The sequence below is a fragment of the Camelus bactrianus genome, chromosome 16 (assembly GCF_048773025.1).
Source record: "Camelus bactrianus isolate YW-2024 breed Bactrian camel chromosome 16, ASM4877302v1, whole genome shotgun sequence".
Classification (NCBI taxonomy): Eukaryota; Metazoa; Chordata; class Mammalia; order Artiodactyla; family Camelidae; genus Camelus; species Camelus bactrianus.
The window spans coordinates 41,348,962-41,375,366 of NC_133554.1; the positions used below are offsets into that span (position 1 = coordinate 41,348,962).

Sequence of the window (26,405 nt, forward strand, 5' to 3'; positions counted from 1 at the left end):
GCACAGCCGGAGTGTGGGAAGTGAGTCATGTTCTGTGCCAGTGAGGGAAGAACCATGGAACGGAGAATGCGCGTGTGTGTGCGTGTGCGCGTGCATCCATGTCCCAGTGAGTCAGCATGCCCCTGCCCCAAACAGCTCCTCCTGCCAACAAACGTGCTTGTGTTCTCAGAGCTGTGCCTGGCCGGGTTCGCCCACCCCACAAAAATCCGGGATCTGCCACTCCTTCAGGAAAACGGGGTTAGGAAATGAGAAACAGGGTTCTTGTCCAAGAGAATTTTTTTTTATTATTATTTTTCTCTTAATTGGATTCAATGTTTCTGCTCCTCACATACATCCTCTCTGGTGGGGAATTCGGGTTTGTGCAAAGCCAAAAAAGATTGTGCCTGCCCAGACCCCAGCCAGTAGCACAGCCGAGCCCCTTTCCCCTGTCTGGGGTTGCCTGCTCCATTCCCTGCAAGTCCCCACTCTTGACCCCTGAGTCTGGCCACCCCCTGACCTCTGCTCGTCCCCGGGCATCTTCAGAGGGTCCAGGAGGAATGGGGCCTCCATAATGCAGAAGTGCCTGAGATGGTTCTTGAAATGCCCTCTTTGTTCCCCTTCTGCTAAGGCCACCTGATGCTCTCCCTCCTGCCACCCTACACAGGACCCTTGCTGGGACGCCCATCAAAGAGCCTCAAGGAAAAATTCAGCAGCTGAGCCATGCTAGAGGCCTGGGATCATGCCCAGAGTATCCCTGGCCTATCGAGACCGTCACTGGCAAAATGCTAAGCTGACAACACTGCCCAGCCTGTTGGACTAACACTGTGGATGCTACCTCGCCCGCCGGCCTGAGAAACCCAAAGCCTCTTTCTTTCCCTCCTCTGTCCAACCAGTCCCCAGGGCCTGGCTCCCTGATGCCCAACAAGCTGCTTCTTGCTTCTCACTCTGATGCCAACAGCTACCATACTGGGGGTGATTGGGTGCTCTGAGGTGGCAGACGGGCTTGTGTTGCATATAAAAACATGGTGATGTTCTAAATGTCTAAGAATATTGGTCCCCTGAAGTGGTTCTTGCTGTCTCCCCTTCTCCTTGACCCTCCCCACTGCCCCTTTGCCCCAGGCCCTGGCAAGCCCAAGTTTCATGGGATTCTAGATGGAATCCTAGAACTCCTTTCTTGCTAGAAATCACCAATACAATCCTTAGTTCAGCAGATAAAGTTTTCCGTATAGTTTATAAACATTGTAAGACATACAGTTTGGTAGGGGAGTAGGGCGGGGGACCTGTGCATTTGTGTATATATATATATATATATATATATATGTAGACAGTGTGTATATATATAAGTGGACATAGTTATAAAACTGCACCTCCTGTGAGAACTTCATTGCACACAATGAAGTTCTAAATTTCAGCCTCTGATGATCTTTCCTTTGGTAATTGGTTCTTGGAGACAAGCAGTCAGGCCTGGATCTGCCAGGGTTGCCTGAGACATCAGGAATGAGAGGCATTACCCTCAAGGGAGGGACTGAAGGTGGCACATGGTTGGATTCAGGGCAGGTTGACTAAATGGCTTCAGGCAAGAGCCAAAATGCCACCTGCGCATGTGCTCCCAGACAGCTGGTCGACCCAGCCTCTTGGGTGAGCCTTCTCTATTCTTTTCTGAGTCCTGCTTCCTCTGGGAATAGCGGGGGCCCTTCAGACCTCTCCAAATGATCAGGAGCCCAGAGAGCCCAGCTCCCATGGGGCACTGTCCCATTGTTGCTAATGAAGGATTCACTTTGTGGCTCTAACCACCTTGCTGGGTGGATGCTGTCCGTGGGTGCTCGGTGGAGGGCTGGCTGGGACAGCTGGGTGAGATGCGCTAATCCCATCTTGCTTGGGGCTGTACACTTTGGGTTTATCATCCATCGGGCAGGGCCCAGACAGCAGCCGAAGCCTCTACCAGCCTTTGCCTGAAACCCAGCAGATCCTCCACTTGTAAAAAAAAAGAAAAAAAATCCTGTTCCTTGGTGGACATGTGGCAGTGCTGGGTGCTGGCGCCCTGCGCCCTCAGCGGAGAGTAACCACCAGCCCCAGTATCCAGGCCAGGAGGGAGGCCCCCAGGGAACTGCCAGAGGAGGCCTGCTGCACCCCGCTAGGGGCACGGATGGGGGTCCTGCGGGCACATTTGCCCTTCCTCTTGGGCCGTGCTGTGGGCATGATGTCAAAGCTGAACTTGTGCTGGTAGTCGGGGGCATAGTCCTGCAGCTCGTGGGCCTGCTTCCCAGTGCCCGCCTTGGAGACCTGGTTGCGATTCCTGTGGCTGGTGCAGTTCTTGCCCGGCTTCTTGTAGCCCGACCGGGAGCCGGGCAGATGGCCGTGCGGGTGGCTCTTGTCCCTGGCGGGGCCGTGGGGTGGGTGGTGTTCCTTGCGGGCGGCCCTGTCGGTGGTGGTGAGAGTGTGTGACTTGATCTGGTGCGGGGACACTGGCCCTGTGCAGTTCCGGAAGTCCTCGGCCCTCAGCAGCTTCAGATCGTGACCATGCAGCGGCTCAGGGGACACACAGGGGACAGCAGAGCTAGAGCCACGAAACTTTTGCAGCCATTCCCACAGGGAGCGGGCCCGGCAGCCACAGTCCCAGGCATTTCCATTGAGGCGGAGGAATTCCAGGGCCCCCAGGGGTGCCAGGCAGTCACCCTGCAGCTCAGAGAGACTGTTGTTGAAGAGGAAGAGAGTGGTCAGCCTGCGGAGGTCGTGGAAAGCCCTGTGATGGACCCACTGCAGCTGGTTCTCGTGCAGTAGGAGCCGGTCCAGGTTCACCAGACCCCGGAAGGTGTCTTGGCCCAGGCTCCACAGCTTGTTGCCATGGAGGAACAGGTGGCTGAGGTTGACCAGGTCCACAAAGATGTCATCCTGGAGGTACTCAATGTGGTTGTCCTGCAGGTAGAGGTACTGCAGGCTGTGCAGGCCACCAAAGATGCCCGCTGGCAGGGCACTGAGCCCACACTTGTAGAGGTAGAGGGCATGGAGCTTCACCAGGCCCTGGAAGGTCTCAGGGGCCAGTGACCGCAGCTGCCGGTTGTCGCCGAGGTCCAGCTCCTCCAGGTGCACGAAGCCCTGGAAGGTGTTGGGGTCGATGAAGGTGATGTTGTTGGAGTAGATCCACAGGGTGACCATGGCGGGGCTGAAGTGGCCCTGTTGGAGGAGGGTGATGCGGTTGTTCTGCAGGAAGATGCGCTCGCTGTCCTCTGGGATGCCCTCGGGGATGGCAGCGAAGTTGTGTGCCTGGCAGCTGACGGTCATGGGGGCAGGGTAGCACACGCAGTCCCTCGGGCAGCCGCCGCCCAGGGGCAGCTCCCCCGCCAGCAGCAGCAGCAGCAGTTCCACACAGCACCCTGGCAGGGAGAGAGAGCACAGCCAGGTCAGGGGCTGCCAGGGAGGTGGGAGACAGTCCGGACCGGCACGTGACCCTCCTTGGCCCCTAGGGCTCTGTCCTCGTCTTTGCTGCGCTCAGCGGTCTGGAGTGTTAGCCCCTGAGGGCCTGGCTCCTGATGGCTCCCCACACCCTGGCGCCCCACCTCTACTGGGGGTTCTGTCCCAGCCTGGGCTGTGAGATGAGTCGGGGTAGCGGCTGTAATCCCCCTCCACCACGCATACTTCCTTAGCCCCACCCCCACCCCAGCCCCGCCCATATCTGCTGAGCCCGCCCCCAGGCTCTGTCGGCCTTACTAAGATGGAGGTCACAACCCATGGACACAGCAGCCAGCCTTGGGTTCCTGTCCCAGCTCTGCCACTTACTTGCCCTTATCTGCATGAACAGATAGTGGTGCAGACTCTCGTTCTAACAAAGTGAATATCGCATATGGAGTCCTGAGGAGTCTTTTTATTTAAATTATTCCCAATAACAAGCAAAGCATGCATGCATGACACCAAAGTTTATCTTGAGAGATTTCTCATTTACAGTGCTTTCCACGTCCTCAAGTATGCATCATCCCCTATGCCTCAGTTTCCTCATGTCTAAATAGTAATAGTTGTCCCTTGCAGAGGACGTGTGTGCATGTGTGTGTTTGTGGGAAGGACTGGGGGAAGCACCAGGGCTGATGGCTCTGCGGCCCAAGAAGTGGCCAGAGAGAGGCTGCCCCACACTGGGGTCCACCTTCTGGCCCCTCCCCTCTCCCCATCTTACTGGAGATCCCAGGCTGTGGCTGCAAAACAGACTTGCCTCTTAACTGTCCGGAGCATTTCCTCTGCAGCTTCCCTCTAATTGGGCATTAATTAGGCATTCGTTAATGGATCCTTAAAATAATTTATTTTCAGATGTGTCCAGCCTGTGGTCGGATAATAGCCCCGCACTCATTATCAGAGCAGCCTCATTATGGATGATTGTCATTACCTGCATTTTTCCAGGGTCGCAGCTGCCCCAGGCAGCCTGGTAGGCGCGCCAGTGTTGGGGGCACAGACTCCAGGCCTGTGGACCCCGACTCTGCAGGGCCAGGCAGCCATCTCATCCCTGCCAGGGCTGGCCTCCTGCTCCTTCCTTTCCAGCCTGGCCAGCCAAGCCTCTGGGGAGAGTCAGGGGCCTGAGGCAGCTCGGCTGATTCTTCCTGCTGCCAGCAGTGCCCAGGGCATGGAGAATGAGAGAACAAGCCTTCCCAGCCACTCTTGGGCCGGCCTGGCTCCCAGCTTCAGGCCGGCCACCACCCCAGCCGCCTGTCTGGGCTCAGGTGGGCCTCGCCTCCACCACCACCCCCTCTTTCCTTGCAGAAACGGCATTGTAAATAAGTGACAGCTCCCAGCTGTTGGGAGTTATGGGCTCCCAGAGAGTGGCAGCTGCTTCCCGTCCCCCTGTAATCACCCGGCTTCGACTTAATGTTTCCAACACATAAAAATCATCGCACATAATTTGGTTTTTGCATAATTGTGTTCGGTTGTGATTTCAGAGCAATTATGACCTCTGTGGTGATGGTGGTGGTGGGAGTGCAGCTGTGAGGACCTTATCTGGGCCAGGCCACTTTCTAGGTGGCCCCTGCCCTGCCTTCAGTCATCTGGACCATTGGACAGTCTGCAGGCCAGGCCCCAGGCAGGGGCCTCCTCGGCTGCCTCCTCCTGTGTAACAAGAGTAGGAGATGATCACTATGCCAGGGCTCCCCACATGGAGGCTCGGGTCTGACCTCCAGCACCACACCACCCACCTCAGTCTGGCCAGGGGGCCCAGCCCCCCAGGGGGAGATAAGAGTGGGAGGACCCCCTTGGAGCCTGGACCCCAAACCCCAGCTGACTACTGGGGAGCCTTCTCACTGCCTTGAGCCTCCAATGCCTGGGGCTGGGAGGAGGGACCAATCCACACCAGCTGCACCTTCCACAGAGCCCGCCATTCCCTCTCCCCTCGCTCAGCTCTGCTCCTCACCTCTTCCCAGGCTGCCCTGGGGAGGCGCCCCACCCTGGAACTCTGAGGGAGCCCCAGGTGCCCCTCCTAGCTCAAGGGTGTATGAGGTGCTCACTGTACTGAAGGGGACGGGGCCATGGCCATGAACCCATGCTTGTGGGAGCCATGGGTCCACACCAGACCCCCCACTGCCTGGGGTCCTGCAAAAACAGGCATTTGCTCCCCTGAAGTCAGGCAGGGAGAGCCACTCACGGCAGGAGCAGGGTGAGCTGTGGCAGGCTCAGCATTAATACCACCGACATTTGTGTAGCTTACGGAGTTTACAGAGTGCTTCTGCCCGCACGCCTCTGATCCTCAGAACTATCCTGTGCGGTGGGGAGTAGGGGAGCTTTCCTGCCCCTGATGTAGGTGGGGCAGGCAGCCTGTCTGCCTGCTGCTGTGGCTCTGTCCCTGTAAGGCCCCAAGAGGGGGTTCTCTGCAATGGTCCCCAGAGAAGCCAGGGGAACTCCACAAAGAGCCTCAGCCCTCCCTCAGACAGGTGCCCTCAGGGGATGTTGGGGCATGGGGAAAGGGGGAAGGAATCAGGAGAAGACCCTGGTTTGGGTAAAAGAGCCAATTGTCCAAAAATCTAGGCTGGGCTTTGCAGCTGACGGGGAACACACTTTGGCAGGTGGGAGAGGTCAGATAGCAGGGGGCGGGGCTGGGGGTAAAGGAGGGACCCAGGGCAGAAGCCACCACACTCTTCCCCTGAGAGAGGCCCAGGAGGAGGCAGGGACCCCAGCTGATGCTTGGAGCTGCTCTCCATCCTTCAGTACCATCCAGATGCCAGGGTGCCCTGGCCAGGGAAGCTGCCCTTGCAGTTAACCCCTGGCCCCTCCCACTGTAACTGGGAAGAGTCTCAGCTCAGTCTGCTTGTCCACCCTGGAAGCTGGTCTTACCTCCAAGGCCCTGGGCCAGCTCTCCTATCCTCCTGCCTCTGGCACCCCTGCCTGAGCCAGCGGGTACCCTTGCTGGTTTCTTCCCAGGGAGGCTGATACTGCATCACCAGGGCTCCTGCTGTGCCCCCTGTGCCACTTCTGTGTGGCCCACAGGAGCCCTGACCCGCTGATTGCTGATTAATGTATTAACAATGACATCAGTGCCTTTGCTGTGCATTTGAAGATTGCAAATTAGCAAAGATTCAAGTTTCCGTGGAGGAGCCTTGCGCCCCTTCCCATCAGTCTCCTCGCTCCCTCCTGGGTGGGGCAACAGGTTGCTCTGTCCATGAGGGCTGGGGAAAGCAAGATGGGGACTCCCGCCATCACCCTCTGGACTCCCTCGTGCTCTCCTCTTCTGTCCCCTCCCCCTTCTCTCCTCAAGGGGCATTCAGCTGCTCCTAGACAACCTGGCCTCCCACACAGGAGCTTACCCACATCTTTGCAGCCTCATTCATTTCTTCCTCCATTCAATACTTGCCGCAGGAGTCCTGGAGTATTCAGAGTGGCAGGGCAAGGAGAGGCCTGGGGATGAACTGGGCAGGTCCTCACAGACTAGCAAATGGGGATCTCACAATACCAGGCAGTCCAGCAGGTGCCAGGCCCAGAGTAGGCACCTAGGTATGTGTATGGGGATGGCATCTGCTGCATTTGTGCCACCTCCTCCATGAAGTCCTCTTGCACAGAGGATGTGTAGGAAAGGAGAGCTGGTACTGGTTTCAAGTCCTCCTTCCGGCAAACCCCCAAACCCCTCACCTGCTGGTCAGGGACCCGTGGGGGCCGGGGTGAGAAGCCTGGGCACAGACGGGCCCCTCAGCCAGTCCACTCAACAGCCAGTTCATAAGATGTTCTTATGAACGGTCCCACGGGGGCTGGACCTGGTGGGACAGGTGGGAAGGGCATTCCAGGCAGAGGACACAGCATGTGCAAAAGTACTGAGGTGGAAAAGCAGGTGGCAGTCCCCATCTTACCCTGGCCCCTCTCTCAGCCTCTAAGTAGCCAGAGATCCCAAGAGGCTGTAACTACAACTCAGCTGGCGACGGACACCCAGGGCTGAGGAGGCCAGAGAACTCCCCACTGGGACCAGCACTGACAGTCTGCTCCTGTCCCAGGCCAGATGGCCAGTGTGACAGGGGCCCTGCAGCTTCCCTACCCTCAGAAACAGGAAGGGAGCTAACCAAACAGGACCCAGGCCTAACTGAGTACCAGGTTCTTACATGGAATCCTCATGACACCCCATGAGTGCTACACAATTGCACAGAGGAGGAAATGAGGCACAGAGGGGAGTGGCTGGCCAAGGCCACACAACTGGTGAGCAGGGCAGTGGAGCAGACCTTGCCCAGCTGACTCTGAATCCAGGAGCTCCACGCTGCAGGGCAGGCTGGGCAGCCTCATCTGAGGGCTGGTCAGTCCGCCTGGCCCCAAGGTCTCAGGCCTCACCCTGACCTGAGTCTGGCACCTGTCCCTCCCTACACCTGTACAGGGACAGCTCAATGGGCTGGCATCCCCATAAGTCCCTGGGCAGCTCCGTGGGGCTCTCTGAGGCTTGGAGACTGGTCAGCCGTGTGGTCAATCCTTCTGGCTCTGCAACCTGCCCTCCCCCTGCAAAGGGCTCGGCTCTGGCCCCCCTGCTGCCCCAGCCTTACCAGATGCTGCTCTCTAAGCCAATCGATGCTAACGGGATGGCTCTGCTGGCTGTATAATGGCCTCAGGCCAGGCCGGCTGTGCTCACAGAGTGACTGGCGCCTCAGGCCACTTGGCACTGTCCCTCCGTGCCACACCCAAGCACAGGCCACTTCCTGGAGACGAGGAAGCCAGCCAGGGCAGAGCTGGGCTTCCCTCCTCTTGTCCTCAGGAGCCAGGTGCCTCCTGCCTCCAGCCTTTCCGTGGGCTGTTCCCTGCACTTCCCAAGATATCTGCAGGGCTCCCACCCTCACCTTACCTTTCAGGTCCCTCCCCACATCACCTTCTCAGTGAGGCCTTCCCAGCAGCGTATTTCATTTTCTTTTATTATTTACATTATTTTATTTTATTTTTAAAAAATAATAATATAATTTATTAAAGTCATAATACATCACCATCTTGCCAATAGTTATATGAATGCCAGCAGCCCATTTTAAATGGCCCCTTCCCTAGTTCACTTTTCCCCATTACATGCATCCTTTTCTAATAAATTCCATCATTTACTCCTTTATCGTGTTTATTTTCTGTCTCCCCTCCTTGAGTGTCAGCTCCACAAGAACAGTGATTTTGTCTCATGTGTTCCCTGCTGTACCCCCCATGGCCTAGAACAGTGCCTGGCATACAGTAGGTGCTCAAGGAGAAAACCCAAGACCTAGAGTCTGGCTCTTAGTAGGTGCTTAATAAACATAATGCTTCTTATGAGTACGGAGGCCTCCAGGCTGAGAGTGGAGGCTCAGCCTTGGCTCTTTCCCAAGTGCCCCTTGGCCATCACAGAGGTGACAGAGGGTGAGGAGGGTTCTGGGAGGGAGGATACACACACCAGGCCTGCCTGGGGCTTGGGGTAGGTAGGGTGACCAGTGCAGCTTTGCCTGGGACTCAGGGCTTTCCCAAGACACAGGACTTAACACTAAAACCAGAAAATCCCAAACACGAAGCTGTTAGCCACCCTACCTGGGGACCAGGACTGTGCCTTTGTCCCCCGAAAAATCTCTCACCACAGGATGGGGAGGGGACAAACAGGCAGGCATGAGGTATGAGTGTTCTTCAGACACTCACATCTTAGGCCCTGTGCCTGCAGCCCGGGGCCTGTGTGTGTGCATGTGTAGCGTGTGGGTGTGGATCGGTGCACATCTACATGTGTGTGTATATATCTCCGTGTGCGCGCACATGGCCATGTGCATGTATCACTGAGTACACGCATGTGCATATGTAAGCACACGTTTGTCTCTGGAGACCAGCCCTTTCATCCTGAGCATCCTGAACTCCATCCAGGGGAGGGGGCAGGGCCCTCTTCTGAGGAGAGGCACACCCGCCTGTGATATCCTCATCTTATCTCAGCGCTCACTCTGGCTTTGCCTATAGCTCTGGCTCGCCTCCTGACACGCTGAATTATGTACCCGCTCCAAGTCCCTCCAGCATACCAGGATCGCTCTCAGCTGGGAAGTGGGCGGCCCCTTATTGGAATAACCTTTCAGCTTTCATCTGCTTCTGCTGGTCCCCCGGAGCCGAGCGGCCTGGCTGGGAATGCCATGCTAATTGGGCTGCCAAGCTTTCAGGGGGCCTTGTTGGAGCAACCTCAGGCTCCCATGTCTTCTGCCTACCTGCATCTACTGCCTCCTCACTGAGGGGGTCCCTGTGTGGACAGAGGGTTGGGGGACACTGGAGGCCAGTGTGGGCAGCTCTGTACCCAGGTACTGCCTGGGCCTGGGACCAGCCTCTGTGGGGGCACATTTCAGCTGGACAAACTCAGGCAGGTTACTAAAACTCCATGGCCTCAGTTTCTTAGTCCGGGAACTGGGAGTCAGAGCACCCGTCTTCTTGGGTGTTGGCATCACTCAGAGAGGCTGTGCCCTGATCTGCTACTGGGATGGGCTACAGGGGAGGCACTCCCAAGGCCAATGATTGTGTTACAGCTACTGCATCAAAGGGAGCTGTGCCTGCTCCATGTGGACCCTGGCTTTTGCCCCACTCGCCCTGGTGCTCCCAAATCCCAGAGTCTTGGCAGAGGGACCTGACAGGTCAGATGCTGAGTTAGGGCTCAACATCAAGTTCAAGTTCCTTTCCAGCCTTGGCTGTCCCAGGGCACAGCAGGTAAAGATGAGGTCTTGACCTCTCTTGGTGCTTGGTGCTCTCTCAGTCCATCCACCCCAACCTGGAGCTGCCAGCTCCCTGGGAAAAAGCCGGGGCACATGGGCTCTACCTTCACCATGTGAAGCCCCCCAGGGCTCTTAACATGAGTCCAATGTTACTCAAATTTGCTTCTCAGTTTGGGGGGCCCATAACCTGGGCTATGGTAGCCCAGATCTCAAGGCTGAGAGTGAGGGCATCTGAGAGCCAACCCTTCCCAGGTGGTTTTGAGAAGCTCTGGGCCTTGCCTCCTTCCTGCGGAACCACCTGTCCTTCCCCCCAATCCCCAGAAAACCATGGGCCCACCTGCAATCAGCTAATCCCACTGACACCTGAGTAGTTGGGCTGGGAACCTCATTGGGGGTGGGACAGTCCTCAGAGGCAAGTGTCTATTGAGATGCCTGCCTGGGGATCCCTGAGGGGATGTGAGGGAGACAGAGTGGTGGTGGGGATCTATCAAATCCTGGAGGTCCTGGCAATGGGGGCACAAAACAGAAGATGGGACTCAGCCTTTGAGAAACAGATGTGGAACTTTCCACCAGAAGCTCTTGTTCCAAGTCCCCAGAACAGCCACCTCTTCCTTGCTGTTTGTGAAAGGCTTTCAGAACTCACATCTAGGGTATTGATCACCCCGTTCTGACTCTGTCCCCCAACTCTTTCATTTATGCAAGAAACAGCTCTGTGTTACAACTACTGCTTCTACAGTAATAGACATGGATCCATCTCTCACAGAGCCTGCATGCTAGGGGCAGACAATCAAACAACCAGTTAAGCCCAGTCTGACACAGGGTGGTGGGCACTGGGGACAAGAGGAGAGGATTGAAATTGAGACAAAAGGAGGGCCTCCCTGAACAGTGACACCTGAGTTGAAACCTAAAGAATAAGAAAGAGCTGAGGAACAGCCTTCCAGGCAGAGGGAATAGCAGATGCAAAGGCCCTGGGGCAGGACCCAGCTTAGTGTGGATGAGGGGAAAGGGGCACGAGATGTGGTCAGAAAGGCAGAAGGTTGACCTTGCAGGGCCTTAAAAGCCTTAGTCAAGAATTTGGATCTGGGTGGGGAGGGTATAGCTCTGGGGAAGAGTGGGTGCTTAGCACACACAAGGTCCTGGGTTCAATCCCCAGTGCTTCCATTTAAATAATTAAATAAAAAAATTTTAAAAAGAGTTTGGGTCTGATTCCCAGTGTAGCAAGAAGCCACTGAAGAGCCTGAAATAGGGCAACATGACCAGATTTGAGGGGCTGCTATTGGAGCACGGATTTGTGGGAGCAAGAAGGGCAGCAGGGAGGCCTGTTGTCCATGAGAGATGTGAGGGGTCCACAGTGGGTAGAGGACATGGAGACAGAGAAATGTCTGGGATGTAGCCATGCAGATGGACCAGTGTGAGGGAGACGGGGTGGGTATGGAGGACGAGAGTACAGTAAGACAGGAGGAGCCTAGGAAAAGAGGCGTGGGGCCACCAAGAGCCCCATTTAGGACGTACACAGTCCTAAGCTTTATAGAGATGGTTAGCTGGCAGCTGGATGTACAAAACTGGAGCCCAGAGGTGAGAAGCACACTTGGGAGGCATTGGCATAGAGACGGTATTTAAATCCTTGGGAATGGGCGAGGTCACCTATGAGTGGAGAGAGAAAACAGACGGTTGAGGCCTCTGACAACACCGCAGTTCTGACAACAACCCAGCAGGAGTTGGACTGGGCAGTGAGGTCGGAGGGAAGCCGGGAAGTGCGGTGTGACCAAAGCCAAGAGCGTTTCCAGAAGGAAGGAGGAATCTGCCATGATGAGGGAGGCCGAGAGTTTACGTGAGGACGGAGAGGTGTCCAGTTGATTGGGCGACATGGAGGTAACTGGTGACACTGGGAAGTTCATTTCTGATGAAAGGTGGGGGCAGAAGGCGTGCTGGAGTGCGATGAAGAGCGAAGGCAAGATGAGGAGGGGAGACAGCGCGGTATCAGTCAGGACAGGCGAGGGCTCGCTGACGAGACAGGGACCCAGAATCTCATCACAACAAAGGCTGGCTTCTCACTCAAGCGGGGCTGCTGGCGCTCTGCTCAGGGACCTGGGTGGAGTGCTCATCCTCCACCCGGAATACTGCTGGTCTCATGGCAGAGGGGACAGAGGACGTGGCCAAAGACTGGCTTTTACGGCTTATGCACATCACTCTGGCTCACGCTTCACTGATCAAAGTCACTCACTGGGCCCAGCCTGTCATCAGTGGGATGGGGAAGAATACTCCCAGGAGACTCAGGGGGCAGCATCTGTGAGCACCCAGAGGCCACTCGTTAGAGAAGCTTAGCTGTGAAGGGAGCAGAGAGACTGGGCAGGGCCTGGAGGGGCATGGGGTCCAGGGAGGTTGGTTGTTTTTTAAGATGGAAGAAACCAGAGCCTGTGTGCATACTCATTGGCATGATTCAGGAAGACAGAGAGAAAAAAAAAATGGATGCATTAGGAGTGAGAGGGCCAAAGAGACCAAGATCCAGAGTTCTGAAGGAACACCTCTTGCGCTGTAACAGGAGGGAATATGGTACATGCAGAGCTGATGATGGAATTAGCCTCCGAGGGCTTCTCTTTTCTCCTAGAAGTAAGTGGGGGTCATCTACTGAGTGTGAAGGTAGGGAAGAAGGTGGGAGTTTGAGGAGGAAAAGGACAGAATGACACAGGCTTTCTGTGTGGTGGGAAATCAAGCCACCCCGGTCACATGAGAGGTTTATGGGGACAAGGAAACAGAAAGTGTTTGCAAACCCAGGTTTCCATGCCCACTGCCCCAGCCTCTGCCCAAGTTCTCCTCACCTCTTGCCGGATGGTTGGGGCTGTCTGGCCTGTCCAGTGAAGTCTGCTCATATCACTCCCTTGCTGACAGTGCATTAGATCAGCAAATATTTACTCTAACCCTTTCTCAGGCCAGGCACTATGCCCAGAGGGTTCTGGGGACAAAAGATCCACTTCCTGGTTTCCAAGAGCTACAGCCTTCCCCAGATGCCTTCAGGATAGCATGCTGTGGATGTCTGTTACTCTTTTTGGCCACTCAGCCGCTAAACCCTCTTCTTGTACTGGGGAGATCTCCCAGTTTAAGTAAAGGAGCCCTTCCCTCCCTGTGGAAGCTGAAAAAGTCCAGCCCTTACTTTCCCAGGCTCCCTTGCAGCTTAGGCAAAGCCCCGGGACCTGGGCTCTGTTGCTCTGAACTAGGAGTTAGTGAGGCAGAAAAGCAGGGGCCCGAGCAGGGTCCACGTTTGCCAGGATGGCAGCGGCAGCAGAGCCAAGGGGGGCAGTGGCTGTGGCAGGAACATTGGAGGTGCCTGCTGGAGGTGTCTTTGCCTTCAACTGGGATGTTGTCCTTGCCTTTGGAGCCCCCAACCCTTTGGGAGAGTCTATGAATGACCTAGTATCCTTTAAATAAATCTGGCTCCCAAGCCCATCCATGGTCTGGCCCTGGCAGGTACCCCGACTCCAGTTCTCCCTGACTCACTCCCCTCTCCCTGCCTTCCTGCAGGAGCAGCGCTCTAAGTTCCTTCGGGGAGGGGGAAGGGGGACCACCTCTCCCCCATTGCAGGTGATTCAGGAGGCAGGGCTGTCAGTCAGTAACCAGGCCAAGCCAATTAGACTCTCCCCAGGAATTTGAAACTGAACCTAAAGCAGAGTGGCTGGCTGTTTCACCCTGAGGGGCTGTCCTGAGGACACTGCCCCAGGAGATCTTTCCACCAAGACCCCCAGAGCCACTCTGGTTCCTGCCCTCCCCAGAGCTGGGCTGTTCAGCTCCTCCTTTGGGCCCCATTTTCTTTCTGCAGAGGTCCACCCAACACCACCATTCTTGGCTATCAGGATCTAAAGCTCCTTCAACTCTCAGGCACCTATAAGCTCTAGCCATATGCCTCCTCTCCAACCCAGGAGATGGGTCTTTATACATCTACTCCAGTGATTGGTTTAGACAGGAGCACGTGACTCCATTCCGACCAATGAGATACAAACGGAGTCTGCTGAGAGACTTCTGGGAAAATTTGTCTTCCTCTTGAAAAGGGACTCAAGGAAGGGATGTTCTCTTTTCCTGCCTCTGAGTGTGGTTGGGTGAGGATGAAGTGCATGGTGCTAAGGCACCATCTTTCAACCGTTAAGGAGACCAGCCTAAAGATCAAAGCCAGATTGGGGAAGATGACAGGGCACAAAGATGGAGAGACCCTGGAACCACAATGACCCAGTGGAGTCAATGAGACCACCAGTCCTGGGATCTGCAAACTTCTTGGTATATGACACAGTAAATCCTCTTCTTGTTGGGTTTTCAATTACTTACAGCCAATGTTTCCTAACATGCCTTCCGATGACTTTATCTTCTGCTTTAGTCAGCCAGACTGGATTTCTCTTGTTTGCAAGAAGTGTCACTTATGTACTTGGTAACTTCATGACTTTGCTCAGAGAGGACCTGCTCCAGGAAGCCTCCCCAGACTCTTCCTTTTGGGTCAGACCCTCCACCCTCCTCTGTGCTGTCTCCTCTCACCATACTCACCAGTCTCTTTAAAGTCACCTGCCTGCACCACCAGAGGTGAAGAACTGCTGGGGTATCCAATTGGTGCCTGGCACAGGGAGCTTAGCCTTGCATTTCTGGTGAGTGAATGATTGAATGACTTAACTGATGTAATTCTAGCCTGAAGCAAGGAAACCAGGCACTCTAGATAGCTGAGGTGGCTTTATTATAGGTAAACAAGTACAATATGAAATATATAATGCACAATAAGTTTTAGCAGCCAGAGGACCCTAGCGTAGGGACCTCATGCTGAAGAAAATAAATGAGTTTACCAGGCATTTCAGGTCTCACTGCACAGATCTTTTTCTCTTTTGACCCTTCCGCAGAATCTCTCTTGACCAGCTGCTTAAGACACTCTGCAGGGAATGCTTCAAATGGTTCCGTGCTGTTCTGTGTGCGAAACGGAGCAGTGGGCTCAGGGAAGTTTACTTTCTTATTCTCTATTCCTTATATATGCTACATTTTGATGCTTGCATTTACTACTTAATAAAAGAAGTAAATCATGCAACCACGAAAATAATACCCTGCTGAGTTTAGCTGAGGATCTCAGGTCCCAGGCCTTGAATCGCTTCCTCCTCCCTGCTGGGGGGGCCCCCGCACTTTCTTCAGGGGCCCGTGTCTGGTCAGCCACCAGCAGATGCCAGTCTCTGAGCCTGATCCAGAGAGCTCTGGCCCAGGTAGCACTCAGCACAGGCTTCCCTATATCCCCAAACCCTATTCCCCCCCCCCATAAGGTTTTTCTTTAAAGTCATTCTTCATCATTTGTTTTCACTTTACAGTAATACTTGCCAATTGTGGAAAATGTGAAAAGTATAGAACTGAGAAGGAAGAAAAATCACCACAATCCCATTACCCTTGACAACCATCCACAGTGCCTTGTTATACCTTCTTACGAGACTTCCTTTGTTTACGTAGGGATAGATAAGATTTAAATAAAACTTTTATTTAAAGCAATAAAATTGGGATCTTGCTACACACACAACTCTGTATCCCGCATTTTCTGCTTAACTTATTCATTCGTTCAGCAGCTCTCCAGGTGCCTCCACCTGTGAGGCTCTTCTCTAAGGCAACCACGGGGAGTCCAGCAGGCAGAGTGACCCCACCCTCTGGGAGAATAGTCTGAGGGGGAAACAGACACTCCTCAAATGGCCGTATCCATATACAATCACACCCTGTAGAGCAGAGTACACGGGGAGAGAGCCAGGTAGCTGGGAGAACTATGGGGGCTCCTCTAGTCCGTGGGGGTGGGAAGACTGCGACTTTGAAGAATGAGGACTCCACTGGGGTAGATGGGGATTCCAGGCAGAGGGAACAGCATCTGCTAGGGCCTGAGGCCAGTGGTGACACACAGTTAAGTAACCAAAGAACGATGTGGTAACAGGTATGTTTTTTTTGAGACTGCAGATTATCCTACTGTATGGACAGACTATAATGTATTTACCTGTGAAACATTTAGATTCTCATTTTTCATTTTTATAAATGATCATGGCAGAATTGGTAATATCAGTTGCCTCCTGGGAGGGCCCCTGGAAGCTCAGGGACTGGGATGAGGGCAACTTCACTGTATACTTGTCAGGAACTTATGATTGATTACTGTGTGAATGTACTTATAGATGCTTTTAAGAGTCAGTTAAATTAAAACTAAATAATGTTGGAATGAAAATCTTTATGCATAAAGCTTGTCCAAATTTCTCATTCTTTCCCTAAATCAGAGATTCATTGACAAAGTCCTCTTGACACACAATAAGTCACCTTCCAGAAAGCTTAGCCCATAAAGCCTTATGTTCTGCACCCAGAAAATCACAAACCATGGGGGCTTTCAGAGACTCAACCTTTTCCTCTGTTTTCCTTCCCACCTAGGCTGCGAGCTACTCAGGAGACAAGAGCTGTGTGCTTCACATGAAGAAGAGATGTCTGGGGTGGGGAAGCAAAGGAGATTAATGTGTGTTGAATCCCTCCTGTGTGACAGATGTGCCATCCTAGGAACATCCAAATACACTTATTGAATGTTCCCCCCAAATTATTACAAAGTTATTTATATCCCTATACTACAGTGGAGAAACATAAGGCTCAACAAAGTGTAGTGATTCGCCAAGATGATGGAGCCAGGATCCAAACCAAGATGGATCCAGCATCTAATGATGGGAGGAGAGGAGACCTCTTTCTCCTTTGAGGCCACTGCCCCCGCAGGGACCCTCTCCCACCCCAACAGGCAACTCCCCCACCTCCCAGGAACTGTGTCCTTGCTCCCTTTGCCAGTCACTTCATTCCTCCTCCCATCTTCATTGTTTATTTCCTCTCCTTATGCTTCACATTCATGAGGCTGGGGAAATGGACGAGGCAGATGGGGAAGGAAGTGGAAATTCTCGTTAATACCATCGTCTGTATCGCAAAACTTGTCTTAAGTGCCAGCCCTGGGGATTTGCTGGAGTTGGTGTGACAGAGGTAGGGCTGAAGGTCAGATTAAATTGGACCAGTAACCCCAGGGGGATGCTTGAAAGGGGGAGCTAAAGAAAGCATTTCCAGCAGGAACACGAGGCAGCCGAGGCAGGCAGCCGGCAGCATGTGGCCGGCCAGCCGGCCAGGTCAAGCCTGTTAGCGGGGCTTAGTGGTGACAGGCCTGGGTTCACACATTCTCCCCCAGAAACTTGAAATCTTGCCTTTTCCCCCCAATAATGAGTTGGTATAAAAATGGATCTTGAATAAAACTGTCTTCAGTTTTCAAATTTCAAACTGCATTAGTCAAAATATATCAAATTTCCGTGTACTGACTTACCACCTGCTCAAAATCTGATCCCTTTTCAGCTGGAATATATTGAAATATGAATCACCTCCTGAGAGGGAAAGGGGAGCAGAAGTGGAGGAGAGGCCCTCTCAGAATGTGTCAGTGGGAGAACTAGAGTCCTGTGTTCCTTGGGCTCCCCGGCATCCGCTGGCCTCCCTGCCTCCTCCAGCCTCCCTGCACCAACGGCTCCCTGGTGGCCCACACTCCTCGGCCACTTCCTCTTGATACCTGATTTCTAGTCTGAACCCCTATACTCTGGGCAGCCTATGCCACACAGTGCAGAACATGCTCATTTCAAGTCCTCCAGTCTTTTTTTTTTTTTTTTTTTTTGGTGAGGGGAGGTAATTAGGTTTGTTTATTTATTTATTTACTTATTTAAACGGAGGTTCTGGGGATTGAACTCAGGACCTTGCGCATGCTAAGCTTGCGGTCTACCACCAAGTTATACCTTCCCCAAAGCAACCTTTAAATGAGCATCTACTAAGTGCTGGGTGCTCGGTCTTACAGGGAGGCTGACCTCTAATCACACCACTAAATCCAACAGTGACTCCTTTGTTCTCATCTACTCATCCTCTTAGCAGCACTCACAGTGTTAGCCCTCCCTTCTGGAAACACTTCCTTCACTTCAGAGGTAGGACTTTGCCATTTTTCTCTCTGGCCTTGCTGGCTGCTCTTCTTGGTCTGCTCTACTGGGGGCTCTTCCTTGGCTTGATGTCTACATAGCCTGCTTCCCCAGGCCCAGCACTGGGAATTCTTCCATACCCACACCTATCCGGGGAAGCTCACCAAGGCCTGGGTTTTAAATACCATCTCCATGGGGATGAAGATCAGACGTGTGTCTCAGTCCTGAACTCCAGACCAGCCTGCCCGGTGGCCCGCCTGACATTGCCAAATGGATATCTAATAAGCTGCTCAAACTCTAGTTCCCTAAAGGTGTTCCCCACACAGGCTTCCTCAGCTCGGTAAACGCCAACTCCATCCTTTTAGCTGATCCAGGTGAAAATGTAAATGGCATTCTCCATTCTTCCCTTTCCCTCATTCTCTGTCCCTTTGATCCACCAAGTCCCATCAGTTCTACCTTCAAAATAAATTCTAAATCTGTCTGCATCACTCCATCCCCACCTCCCGCACGCTGTCCCGGGCCGCCATCGTCTCTCCCCCGGCCCGCTGCAGAAGCCTCCCTTTCTGGTCTCCCTGGTTTTATTTCAGTCCCGTCACCACCCACGGCCCACATCACAGCCATAAGCATCTTCAAAAGCTGTAGGTGCTCTCATGTTCCTTTCCTGCTTGACACCTTCCAGTGGCTCCCCCATTGCACCAGAATAAAATGCAAACTTCTTAGCAACCCACAGCACCCTCATGACCAGCCCCCCTCACCTCTCCAGCCCCATCCTCTACCATTTCTCCCACACTGGCCTTTCTCTTTCTAGACCACAGCAAGCTCATTCTTGCCTTGGCTAGTTTTTTTGGTTTTTTTTTACGGGAAAATACACATGACATAAAACATACCATTTTAACCATTTTAAAGTGTACAATTCAACAGCATTTAGTACCTTCACAATGTTGCGCAACCATCCTTACTACCCAGTTCTAGAACATTTACATCATCCCAAAGGGAAACCCCCTATCCATTAGCAGTCACTCCTATTCTGCATCTGATCCCCCCCACAGCCCCTGGCAACCATTAATCCGCTTTCCATGTCTGAGGATTTGCTTATCCTGGACGTTTCATACAAACAGAATGTTACAATATGTTTGCCTTGGAGTTTTAGCACTGACTGTTCCTGCATGAACCACTCTGCCCCAGGCCCTGGAGGGACCACCTCCTTCTTAGCATTCAGGCCTTGGCCCCATCATCACTTCCTTGTCTGAAGCAGATGCCCCACCCGACTCTTCTCTTCGCTTTTGACTGCAGACATAAGCTGCTGTTTCCCTCTTAGCACTTAACGCCCTTGTTTAATTATTTGTTTACATATTGACTGTTATTCCCTTTGTCTGCTCATTCCCTGTGATGTCCCAACCCCCAGGACAGTGCCAGGCACCTGGGAGGCGATCGGCAATTATTTGTGGGTTGAGTTAACAAGTGCACCATGAGTGCTACGATGGAGCATCAAAGATGCTATAGAAACATGGGTGAGGAGGGGAGCCAGCAGTGCTGTGGGGATAGAGGGCTCACAGGGGGAGGCAGCTTTCAGGGGGGAGTAGAAGCTCCCAGGCATTCGAGGGGGGGAGTAGAAGAGCACTCAGTTGGAAGGAATGGCAAGACCAAAGGCCCAGAGGCATGAGACAGCCGGTCCCGTGTGGAGTCCCATGATGTCTTCTCCTCTCGTTTGCAATTTGTTCCCTGTTTCACTTGCCTCCCACGGCGAGGAGACACCATATATGTCTAGGAGTTGGGTTTGATACAAGATGCAAAGTACTGAGAGGAAAGAAAGAGAGGAGTCTTCTTCGTTTGTTTCTTCTCTCCCTACCCTGGTCCTAGTGTGTGCTGGACACCAGCACGGACGCAGAGGAAAACAGACTGGTTCCAAGTTTTCTGATTCTGAATCATCCTTAGCCACCTTTCAGAGACATGGGGGGTAAGAGGGGGTGGTGATGCACATTACAGACATTTGTCAACTGTGTTTTGACGATGGGGGCTCTCTAAGGAGGGAGGCAGAGCTAGGATGGACCTGGGGCCCCCACACAGGCCCTTCCTCCGCAGCTTTATGTTTCTGGGCTGATCCGCCAGCTCCCCTGGGCACTGGACTGTCTGTGAGCCCTGTGTCCTTCATTTCTCCTGATCCAATCAGGCCTAACTGACCCAGGCCCTGTGGCTCTGGGAGTCCAGCTGAGCTCCCAGGATGAGAGGCCCTTCCCCAAAGCCAGGAGGCTCAGGAGGGCAAATTCAATTGTGTACAAGGCAGGAGCCATTAACCTGTCTGTGGACTGCAGTGCTCCCACCCTGTCTCCCCTCTGCCAGCCAGGCCAGTCCAGGCTGCCTCTGCTGCATCCCAGCCTCCTACCACCCTGAAGGCCCCCCTCGGTGCCCCTTAGCTCCCATCACCCTCTGCCTCTAGGATCAGTGCAGGTTTTGAGCTAAGATGAACAAAGCTGCCCCTTCCTCTGCGGCCAGCCTATATCTGGGTCCTTACCACCCCTCAACTGAAGCTTCTTGGTGGAATCCACCCTTAGGAATCCTAATGCGGAAGAGGCCCTGAAGGCTGGAGCTGTCTGGGCAGAGAACGCTGAAGTCTCAGGTACCTAGATTGTGGCCTAGAACTGTGTGGTTTGGTACAGTAGCCTCTACTCACATGTGGCTACCTAACACTTGAAATGTGCCTATTTCAAAGACTCAGCACAAAAAAGAATACTTGCTACACTGATTACCTGTTGAAATGGTAATATTCTTAATACATTGAGTTAAATCAAATTATTTTAAAATGAATTTCACCTGTTGCTTCTTACTTTTTGTAATGTGGCTGCAAGAAAATTTAAAGTGCATGTGGCCCGTGTTTCTACCAGATAGAACTAGTCTTGAGTGATGGGCACAGGCTCTGTGTGGTCATGACTCTTGGACCCCGTGGAATCTTGCCTTTTGGGGAGGGGAGCAAGATGAAGAGAGCCAGAGCAGGGGCTTCCAAAAGGTGCTGCTGCTTGAAGGAAGCCAGTCCCGACACCCAGTCAAAGGGCTCCCCTGACGTAGCAGCTGGAAGACCAGTGACTCCCCCACAGAAGGATGCGCCCTGGAGGGTTCTGGAGATGGCCCCCAGGAAGGGGCGTGGCCTGGAGCAGAGAGCAGGAGAAGGGCTCTGCTGTCCTCTACTACTTCCTCCAGCACAGGCTGGGCATCTGCCTGGTCCCACGTGGATGCAGCTACAGGCACGACAGAGCCAGAGGCTGCGTTAGGGTGGCCCATACTCTCATGGGGCATCAGGCCAACAGACAGCTCCCTGTCACCGGGGGTGGGGGTGGGGGAGGCAAGGGTGTGCACAGGAATCTGAGAGCTGCGGGAGGCAGCTGGGGGTAGGCAGCAAAGAGAACTCTCTGGAAAGATGGTGTAGCAGATCCCAACCTGGAATGCTTTGGACCTGAGAAGGTAAAGAGGAGACAAGGAAAGAGCGAGAGGAAGTCAAATAAAGGAAGATGGAAGACAGGAGTGAGGAGAGAGAGCAAAGAAAGCAAGGTGCCTGCGGAGGGAGTGGGCTCTGGTGCCAAGAACTGAAAAGGTTCCACCAGGAGAAGGTTCTGGGTGGTTGGTGAAAGAAGCCGGGAATGGGACTGAAGAAGTCGATTGGAGGTTCCTGCCTGGGAATGAGAAAGGGGGTGGGCTGGGAGGAGGCCGCGCAGGCTAGGGTCCTCACTGTAATGGGGGGCCGTAGGGGGCACCACGTGGGGATAAGCTGGGGCCTGACTGAGAAGGGGGAGCTGTAGTGGGACTGCTAGGCAGGCGGGGCTGGGGCCATCACGGGTCTCACTATTGTCTCTTCTCAGAGAGCCTCTGCGGGGATAGCCAGCACCTTTACGTGGAGGAGAAGGGCAGGCTGGGAGCACTCTGAGTGGGTCTGGCTGAACCTCAAGGGTGCAGAGGGGTTGGCTCAGAGCAGGGCTGGCCTAGCACTGGTTCTCCTGGTGAAGACCCCAGGCCCCTCTCTGCCCTAGCCTGGGCCTCGGGGGGCCCTCCTGCCCTCATCCCCACCAGCCACACACCCAGCCCACTCTCTAGAAAATCTGGCTCCTTTGCCCCAGGATTTTCCATCCTCATCTGGTTTGTCAGTTTATCAAATGGCCACATGCCAGAGTGGAGGGCTGTGGCTTCTGTCTCCCCCTTCCATCGAACCTGGAAAGGGACCACTTGCTGGCTTTCCTGCTTCAAAGCCCAGAGCCCTCTTTCAGGCGCTCCACTAAAGCTCCTGCTTCCTGCTCAGGATCAGGCCAGCTCGTTTATGCAGCTGGGATGAGGAACAAATCAGGAGCGCCTCCGGAGCTAATGAATGATCCGAGCCTTCAGCTCAGGTCAGCAGCCCCCCACCAGTCTCCTTGGTCCTCTGTGATGGCTCATTATTCCAGTATTCCCAGGAGACAGACGGAATTTTTTTTTTTTTCCCCAACATCGCCTAATTACATTCTGGCTCTACGTGATACAGCGACACGTGTGCAAGCACACATCATTCCCCATAAGACAGAGACGAGAGCATTCCCGCAGAGGGCGCGGACGGGGATGTTTTAATCTTGAGGTGTGCACTGAGAGCAGTTACCTGGGAAGGCTCCCGGATGAGACCCACCCCCGGCAAGAGCAAGCCCCACCCCAGGTGACCGAGAGAACCAGCTCCGAGGCCACAGAGGCACAGACGGAGGAGACTTCAAAAGGAGGACAGCTGTGGGGAGGGGACATGTGTTTCCCGAGGGCCTGCCACAGAGGATAGGGAATGGTTCTGATCTCCGGGTCTCAGGAGCATTCCAGCTTCTCAATGCTGGGCTCTCTTGGACTTGAGTCCCTCCTGGTGCCAAGTGGAGCTTCCCAGTATGCTCCCAGTCTGGGAGAGTCCCTGGGACGGATGAAGGCAGGTTCTGTCTTTTGGGGCCCTGTCTGTGTGGTTCCCAGTCTTGGGGATGGCCTGGACCCACTAACAGAGCCAGGGACACTGAAATGGGTGTGGAAGCTCCTGGAGGGCAGAGTAGGCTCCTTTGCCCCCTTCCCTCCCTCCAGCACCTATTCCATCACCCAGGAATGTAAGCTGAACCTGCAGGTCCCCGGCTCACAGTCTTAGCTAATCCCAGCCCTGCAGCCGGCCCATCATCATACCGTGCGGCCTGCACAGCTTCCTTTTCCATTCCCCTCCATGGCCATTCAAGCCTTCCCCTCTCTCCCTAAATCCCTACCCCTAGCCTCTGGGCCTGACCCCTCACCTTCCCAGGATCCTCCCATATCAGGTCTCCTGCCTGAGGTTGGCTCTTCTCACCTCTCTTTGCCCCAAGGTTTCAACTCAGATGCCTACAGGGGCCTAAAGCACAAAAAGGTGAGACGGGCAGGTAGGATGGGCAGGTGGCAACCTGGAAGCCAGGCCCATCCTGAGGGGCCCAGGCTCCAGCCACCGCTTCCCTGAGGGAAGGAGGGCCTTTGGGTTATCAGGTCTTTCGATTTTTCCAGAGGCTAGGAATCAGGATTTTTACGTGCAATTGTTTCGCAACAAATTCAACCAAAAGCAAAACACTGTGAGCCAATGCAACCCCACCTGCAGCTGATCCTGCCCGAGGCCGTGGTTTCTGACAGCTGCCTCCCTGTCCAGTGTGTGCCCCCACTCTCTGCATCTTCAGTTCTCTGCCCTGCTCTCTCTCTGCCTATAGACTCACTCAAGTCCCTTTCATTGAACAACAAACCCTGCCAAACCCAAATCGCCCTGCTGCGACCGCCTCTATCCCCCTGACAGAGGCAAACTGCTAGAAAGGTCTGTCTCTGCGCAGTGAGCCCACTTCCTCTCTCCTCTCTCACTTTCTCTTGCAGCCCCTGCACCTAGGATTCCACTTGCTTCTCATGCACAAACTCCCTGCTTATGCCCAAATCCAGCAGTTTACAGTCTCGATCCTCCTTCAACTGTCCCTGGGGGCAAAGAGCCCCTTGAAATCTCCTCCTTCCCTGATTTCCTTGGCGCGGCCCTCTCCCAGGTCTACTGTAGCTCAGGTCTACTTTGAAACATTCTTTCTCAGCCCCTGTCATGGGCACCTCTTCCTCCTCCCATTTTACCCACAGTCCTTGGGGGGGCACCATGACCCCTGTATCCTCCTCTTAGCTCTCTCCTAGCTCCAAGTCTGAATCTCCAATGGCTCCATGCACACCCCCTAGGAATGCCCAGACTCTTCCTACTCAGCATTCCCCAAATAAACATCACCCCACTCCAAACCTCCTCCACGCTTCCTGGGTCACCTTCTCAGTCTGCATTCTCCTCTTCCCTTGAGTCCTGTTCACCAAGTCCTATAGCTTCCGCCTCCAAAAGTCCCTCCCAATGGTGCAGCTGCCTCCTGGCTAATCTCCTGACTTCACCCTTTCTCCCCTCCAGCTTCTCCATCTGACTCTATCACTCCAGATGGCTGTGGCCCTTCTTTGTCCAGTGCCCTGGGTCCTAAGCCAACATTCGCCTCCCATCATCAGCCCAACCACGTCAGCCTGCAGCAGTGTCTCTCCCATTTCCAGGCCTCGGGCCATGCTGCCCCTTCTACCTGGGATGCCCTTTCTTCCCCCATCTGCCTGCAAATTCTCACCTGTTCTTCAAACTTGGCCCAGGCTAAGGGGGATTGTCTCTGCTCTGTTCATTCCACATGGCCTCATCATTGTCGGTTCACGTGTAGGAATCTACTGTTATGTGAGAGACTGAATATACAAACAGGCAATGCCAAACCACATAGAAAAATAGAACTCAATCTGCAGTAACATCCCAGGAAGTCATCCCATTACCTACAGTAACCAGCCCAAGAAGGCAGCCTGCTATCTACAAGTCAGACTTGTAGGAAATCAGACCGCATCTCTAGCAAACAGCCCAGGAAGCCAAACAGGGACCCTTGTGCCAATCAGCCCAAAACGGCCAGAACTCAATTAGCTTTCCCTGATTTTTGTCCCCACCTGCAACTTAGGGCCAAGCAGAGACAAACAAATATGTTCCCCTGACCAATCACAGAGGATGCCCCACTTCTAGTGAGCCTGCCCCCAGCTTCCCCAGGCCAATCAGAGCACAGCTGAAGCCTCCTCTTTTTTCCACTATGAAACTTTCCCACTCCTCTGCTTGTCTTTGACTCTCTGCCAAAACATAAATGATGGTGGCTGGCTCCCTTGGAGTAGCAAGCTCTGAATAAAATGCCTTTACGTGTTTCCATTCAGTTGGTCCGTTTATTTCCACATGTGTAACAAACTGTCCCAAACTTGAGTGCTTAAAACAAAACTCTCTCTCATGGCTGTGTGGGCCAAATGGGCTCTGTGGGATGGTTTTTCTGTTGTTCTCAGGTGCTGGCAGGCCCTGGGGTCATCTGGGCATTGAACTAAGATTCTGGGACACCTGAGCCTCTCCTCCTTATGGTCTTGGGGCTTCTCTCAAGGTGGCCACTGCCCAAGATCTCTCTGGCAGGATATTCAGGTGACTTACACAGCAGCTTAGATCTCTCAAAACCTTCTTCAGGCCTGGGAAAGTGAGGCTGCTGGCCTTTTTTAAGAGCTTGGGACTGGAACTGGCACAGCCTCACTTCCACAGCATCCCTCTGGTTAAATCAAGCCACACACCAGCTCGATTCCATGTGGGAAGGGACCCTCCCAGGACAAGACAGCAGGAGGCGTGGGGGTCATCTCTGGAGACTGGCTATCACACATCTCCCTTCTCACTTTGTTCTTGATCTCTGAGCCTTGGCATCTAGAAGGGGTCTGACAGTCAGGGCTCAGCAAGGCTTGATGATCGGGTAGGAATTGATGGAGGGAAGGTATGTCCAACTGATGAACAGAAAGGTTCCACACAGGCAGCCCTGCCCCCAGGCCCACACCACCATGTGTCATTCACATAAACACTGCTCTCTGCTGCTTAAAACATAGCTATTTTTAAACCTCTCAAGCAGTGAGTGGTGCTTAACATTTTTTGAATCAGGGACCCCTTAGGGAATCTCATGAAAGCTGTAGGAGACCCTCTCCCTAGAGAAGTGCTTCTCTGTAAAATCACTCACAATTCTGCAGCATATTAATGACAGCTGCCCTTTACTGAGATCTTTACGCGTGCCAGTGACTGTGTGCAGTGCAGTGTGTCCATTATCTGGACTCATTACCCCAAACATACTGCAAGGTAAATACTACCATTTAGCTCCATTTTATAGATGAGAAAGCTGAGGCTCAAAAAGGTCGAGGTGTAACTAGAAAGTAACCCTGGGGCTCAGAGCAGGAAGGTCTAATGGCAAAGCCCAGAAACTTCAAAACAGTGCACCATACAGTTTCAGGATGTTCTGGGATGATCTGAAGTCTGTCTGTG

The 26,405-nt window shown here is 53.7% G+C and overlaps 1 protein-coding gene across 1 annotated transcript in view; it reads right to left on the minus strand.

The window, feature by feature from the left end:
• RTN4RL1 (reticulon 4 receptor like 1) overlaps positions 1-26,405 on the minus strand; it is a 63,452-nt gene continuing 37,047 nt past the window's right edge. The window contains exon 2 of the mRNA XM_074343230.1: positions 1-3,353. Within this exon, the coding sequence (XP_074199331.1) occupies positions 2,029-3,353 (1,325 nt within the window). The 3' untranslated portion in view covers positions 1-2,028. The remainder of the gene's footprint in view (positions 3,354-26,405) is intronic.